The sequence below is a fragment of the Aptenodytes patagonicus genome, chromosome Z, assembly GCF_965638725.1.
Source record: "Aptenodytes patagonicus chromosome Z, bAptPat1.pri.cur, whole genome shotgun sequence".
NCBI lineage: Eukaryota > Metazoa > Chordata > Aves > Sphenisciformes > Spheniscidae > Aptenodytes > Aptenodytes patagonicus.
In genome coordinates, this window is record NC_134982.1 from 53,437,913 (window position 1) to 53,443,912 (window position 6,000).

At 44.3% G+C, this 6,000-nt stretch overlaps 1 protein-coding gene across 2 annotated transcripts in view; it reads right to left on the reverse strand.

The window, feature by feature from the left end:
* SLC27A6 (solute carrier family 27 member 6) overlaps nt 1–5,210 on the reverse strand; it is a 38,083-nt gene extending 32,873 nt beyond the window's left edge. For both annotated transcript variants that reach the window (XM_076361938.1, XM_076361937.1), the window contains exon 1: nt 4,471–5,210. In XM_076361938.1, the coding sequence (XP_076218053.1) occupies nt 4,471–4,984 (514 nt within the window). In that variant the 5' untranslated portion in view covers nt 4,985–5,210. The remainder of the gene's footprint in view (nt 1–4,470) is intronic.
* Nucleotides 5,211–6,000: the final 790 nt, after the last annotated feature.

Below are 6,000 nucleotides of genomic sequence, written 5' to 3' on the forward strand. Positions count from 1 at the left end.
AATTACAAGTCAGTTGTGGCTCAGGATCAATGTTGGTATCTTGAAACACCACTGAAGACAGTAAAGGTAGTAAAACAGAAACCGGCTTGGGAATCACAGTTGGCACTGTTTTCCACTCAAAGGCCATCTGTGACAGAGACACAGACTAAGTAAAAGCAAGTGATCAAAGAGATACCATGTCTAACAGAGCAGATAAGAGTGTCTTCTGCAGGTCTTCTATGGTTTCCTTGCCCTAAATGTTTAGGTCTCAATAGCTTTTTATTCCAAATAGTTACGAAAAGATGGTTTTGATAAAACCCATCATTTTTTTCACTCAGTGACTAACATATGAGTGATGATACTGCTACTTGTATATAATACCATATGACCTTAATTCACAAATACCAAAAAAGACTTTGTTTACTCTCTTCCTCCAGGATGTAGACACACTTCTATCTGAACTTTACTCCTGCCAGCATAAACCCTGGTTCTGAGCTCAGATGGCGAGAAGTTCAGAATATACTCAGCAGCAGCAGAAAGCACTGCTGGTGCCTCGAGAGTAAAGAATCCTGGCCAGGAAAATGCTATACTTGCACAGCTGGGAGATGTAATTCTGTACAGAATCACAGAATGGCTGTGGTTGGAAGGGACCTCTGGAGGTCATCTTGGTCCAACACCCCTGCTCAAGCAGGCCCATGTTGAGCAGGCTGCCCATGTGTATCCACGTGGCGTGTACGTTCTCTGAAGAGCCTTTGCTGTCAGGACTGATGTAAACCAATCTCATGGAGTTTAGTAAAGCAATCCTTTCACAGTTCAATCCTTGCATCAGAAGTCATGATGGCAATCTGGGATGTCCTACTAAGAGCTGAACTCTGCCAGTTCAAGTACAGTTCAAGAACTGCAACACACTACAGGTCAGATTGCTGTCAAAGTAAGCTAATGCTGGCAGTCTGATAGAAGGTCATACAGCTTCTTTTTTTCTCCTTTACAAGTTCCTTGTTTACTTACATGTTAGTTAACTGCTGTTTTATTAAAAATGCAGTTTTAAACTCCAACTTTTGAATCTCTTTCAACAAACATTCCCCAGAAAGGGAGTGGTGGTAGACAGAGTTTCTGGGAATGGAAGTGTGATTGTTACATAACAAATTAAAGCAAGAGGTAAATGCTCTGGGAAGACAGCAGACAAATGAAAGTAGCTAAAGCAAAACCTCTCTCTCTGCCACAAAGGCAAATGGAAATACTGGAAAGGAACACAAAGTCTAAATATTGGCAAATCAGAGAATCTATATTTGCCGTACAGCCTGTGGTTGGATGAGAAGGAAAAAACCAAGTTACTAGATTGTACTAAATGAATTAAAAGAACATTGCTGTCATAGAAAAAAATCAACCTTTTAGACATAACCATTTCATGTAAGAAACCGACAAGGGAGGTTTTGAAGAGGGAGAAGTTTTGAAGTTTTTATAACATATCTGAGGCTTAAGAATAAAACATTCAATTACAGAGAGTTCGTAGAATACGTAAGTCAAACCCAAACCCCCAAAGCTTAAGTATTAATGGAAGACTCCCATCTAAAGTTAGAAAAAGCAACCAAAATATCAGAGAATTGTCAGACCAGAAGAAAGTATGACTGCAAGTGGTGAAGGAAAGACAAGATTATACTAATTGGACCGCGTTACCAAACCACAACCTCTGAAAAATATGCAGGCACAAAACAAAACTGAAGAGTACAAATTCCACAAATGAGAGTGATCTTGCAAGAGGCAGCATGAAAGACTGAACAAGGCGTGGAAGAAAATGCAACCATAAATAGTACCCAGCCTATTTGGACAGAGGTATCACATTTGTAAAAAAGCATTTTGGAAAAATTACAAGATGTACCAAAAGAAGCTGCAAGATGCAATCATTTCACGCAGAGGAAGGCTACACTACCATTCTGAGCAGGGAAGATTTAGCAATAAACAATTATCTGTGGGAACTGTTCCAGATATCAGCAGAAGGTGAAAGGTTCCCTTCAGCACAAATGAAACCTTAATATTAAATGGATTTGAATACAGGTTCCTGATTTAATGTGCCATTACAGACAAGAATTTCAACAGTAAATTTCGTCTTGCTGAGCACAGACAGTTAATGGTCAAATTGCTAAGGGGATGATTTCTGCTGTGCTGCAGTATATGAACAAGATTGAAGGTCATCCAAAATATTGAAAAGATAGTTTTGTTACTGTTACAAGAAATGGAATTGCTAAGTCAAGCCTATATTTGTTTGTAGAAAGTGAAAAACCTACATATTTTTGAAAATTAGAATTTCCACTGTCCAGAAATAATACCATTACATACTAATCTCTGATTAAAAAAAACAATCTTAGTTGCCAAACATTATGCCTATGACAATGATAGATATTGGACCACAGGTTGATTGGTTTTAGTGTAAATATTTTGAAAAAAAAAAATACTGTGTTCAAGCTATGCACAATCCTGTGGAAAATCATGCCACAGGAGCAAAACACACATGAAAGTTCAAGTTATGCCTACTGATAAGGAAGACTCTCTTGAAACACACAATAACACTGGCTGAAAAGATGTTTAACAGACCTTTGAGAATTATCTGACTGTTTAACCTCAGTGTTAAACACTGCCCTGCGATTTTTATAAACATTAGGGGGAAATTATTACGTACAATAATTATGTATAATATGTTTTTGCTTCAAGAGTGGTATGAGTTAGCCCACACAACTTTTTTCACAGATAAAGATAAAGAAGAGCTTCTAAGTCCCAAGGAAGAATACTGTGAAGCCTTGCAGGCTCAAGGGACTGACAACCTTAATGAAGAGACTAAAACCCATGAATAAAGTAAGAAGACCAACACATGAAAGACCAGCTCACAGACTAATTTATTGATATCTTTGTTGTATTATCTGTCTGCACATAGCTCTTTTGTGAGCAGAGGCAGACTCCTAGAACAAGTTAGTTCAACATAAGTAGCTCTTACTATCAGCTGCTGGTAAATTAAGAGTGGAGAAACACGGACCCTGTTCCCACTTTGCAAATGCTTTTTTCATTCATTAGTTAACCTGTCATTTTAATAAAGACTACTCTTAGATACAAGTTTTGATCCAAAGTTCTCCTTCACCACAGTCAATGAGCAAGAATTTCCTGAACATTAATTCCATTCCTCAATCCATACACTCAAAAGCAGATATTCATGAGAGGGTGTTAAATGAGATTTTTTTTTTTATTAAGTAAGTAAGAAGGCAAAATTAAAACCTGTCAGTTCAGAAACATTGTTATCATGTGTTTTGGGACTATATTTAAATTGGCTTTTGTTTCCTTAGCTTGTTTTAATTACCAAGCATTCTTAAACCAGCATACCATATACAATCAGAATGAGAAAATTTATAATTAAAAAATATGCAAGGGAAAAATCTTAAATACATTTTTGAAAGCACAAATTTGCAGCAGCAGAGAACAGATGGAAGGAAATTCCTCCATTTAGGTGTCATGGATGCAAAACCCCACAATCTGTGTAATAGGAATAAGGCATGAAGTTGTGAAATAGAAATAAGGCAGAGTAGACTTGAAATAATAATTTTAGAGAGGCAGGACAACATTAATATTTAATATTTTGAAATACCCTCCTCCAACAAAATGTCAAGGTTCTGTGTCATTTTTTAGCATTGCAGGTTCACTTGCACTTGATCAAAAATGCTGAGGCAAGTTTAGGTTTTGGAACTGTCTTCAGTTCATACATCTCTATAATTGAAGCCCAATTTGAATATACAATGCACAGCATGCCTACATCAAGATTTTAAATTCTTTTGAAGCACTTAATAAAAACGTAATACTTTGGAAACTGACACAACACAATTATCTCCTATTCAAACACAGCAATTTCTTCTACAATCCAACGCCAACAGTAAGCTGGCTATTACAAATCAACCTCCTATGTGCTACACCTGTAAAAAAACCCAACCCTCTCCATTTTAGTCCCTGGAAGACTATCATACTTCCACAAACAGTTGTACAGCAGCGGTTGTACAGTCTGAGCTTAGACCTTCTAGTTTGCAGTGGTTTTGATCACTAGAAAGATGGAGAGATAATACAGGAGAAGAAAGTACATGACTTAAGATTAAAATTGACTATTTAAAAAGGAATGGGAAATCATTCTTACTAATTGTAATCTTTTCTGAAACACATTAAGCAACTACTGAAGCGATTAAACGCTTGGAACAGGCTGTACTTAGATGTTGCAAACTTTCCTGCAATGCACATTTTTTAAGAAAGGGTTAAATGGATACCCCTAAAGCATGGATATACTTGATTCTGCCCGAGATGCTTAAGCTTTATGATCTCTTGAAGCCCTTTCTAGCCCTAGGTTTCTTTCATTTTGTGAACATCTGAAAATCATGTTTTCAATAAAGGAGCTGGAGAGACATACACTGGGGAGATGTGACATTAAAAGCTTTGGGTGTACAAATCAGGTGCATACTCTACCTGCTCCCACAACGAGTATCTTGGGCTCACAGCTACTGACACAGTGCAGGAGAGACCTGGAGCGGACATTGAAGTTGAGGAAAGCCACCACGCAGCCCAGCTTGGCCAGTCCGAGCCACACATGGATGAAGTCTGGCTCGTTGCCCATCAGCAAGGCCACCGTGTCGCCCTTCTTCAGAGCCCCATGGTGTAGGAAGACCTGCGCTACCCTGTTACTCCTCCTGTCCACATCCCGGTAGGTGTGCACCTTCCCTTCGTAGATGAGGAACGGCTTGTGGGGCTGCTTCTCAGCCAGCTTCACAAACTTGTCCAGGACTGTGACAATCCTCCCTTGCAGCCGGTACATCTCCACTCTCAGCCCATACACCAATACTTTCAGCAGGTATCTCAGGTCAGCCCAGAAGTAGGGGAAGAGTAGTTTCTGGATGAGGTGCAAGGAGACAATCCCGGCGGCAGCGCCCGGTACCCAGGAGGGCAGCATTGGGAGAGGATAAAAGTCGTCCCAGCCACTCATTTCCCTACAGCCAGGCGGCTTGACACAGGGAGTCCGGTCGCAGGGAGCGGCCAGGCAAGGGTGCGGAGTCTGAGAAAGCCGGTAAGGGCTGAGGCTTTTCCCGCCCTCTCCTTCTCCAGAGAGGTGCGCCGCCGCCCTGGGCAGCCCGCACCAACTCCCGGGTCAGGCAGCAGCAGGGCAGGGGTACCCGAGCAGTCGACGGCGACCGCCAGCCGCACACCTCGGCCCCGCCGCCCGCCTCAGTCCCGGCACGGCCGCCGCCCGGAACCGCCTGCCTGCCTCAGCGCCCCCCCTGCTACGACAGGCCCCGCACCTGCGTGACGGCACGCCCCGGCGGGAGAGGCGAGAGCAGGCAGGGCGGGAGCTCCTGCCCTCACCACGCACGGCTGAGGCAAGACCCCCACTCCCCGCCCCCGGGACTCACGGACAGCACCGAGCTGCTGGCGGGGCGGCGGCGGCTGCTCCCTGAGCCGGTTGCATAAGGCGCGACCTGCTGCCTCACCCTACCCCTGGTGGCGGGAGCCCGGGAGGTTGGATCCTGGGTACGGCGGCGGCCGAGCGCAGGAAACTTCGCCCTGGGTTGACCCTCGCCGCGGCCGGCGGCGGCAGAGCGAGGCCCGGGACCGCGGTCCCTGGGAGGGCGGTGGGACGCGCCGGGGCGGACAGGTGCCCCCCGCCGGGCCTTTCACTCATTACTTGTAGCGGTTCGGCCCTGGGAAGTCGGTTATCGCTGCTGGTCCCTGGGGCTTGGCTCTGCACTGGGGTGTTGAGCAGGGCTTGGTGTCCAGGCCCTGTCACCACAGGGGCCCAGGCCAGCTCTCTGCCCACGCTTACACACCACCTGGGCCTCAGGAGCAGTTTTAGACTGAGGAGACCAGCGTTGCAACTATCCCAGGTCGGGGAAATACCTTCAGGACTGGTTCAGTCCACCTGGAAACTGGGTGCTGGGCCGAGGCTGGGTCAATGTACCATGCGAATGACTTCTTCGTGCTGAAGGGACGCTGCTGGCAAGAAGC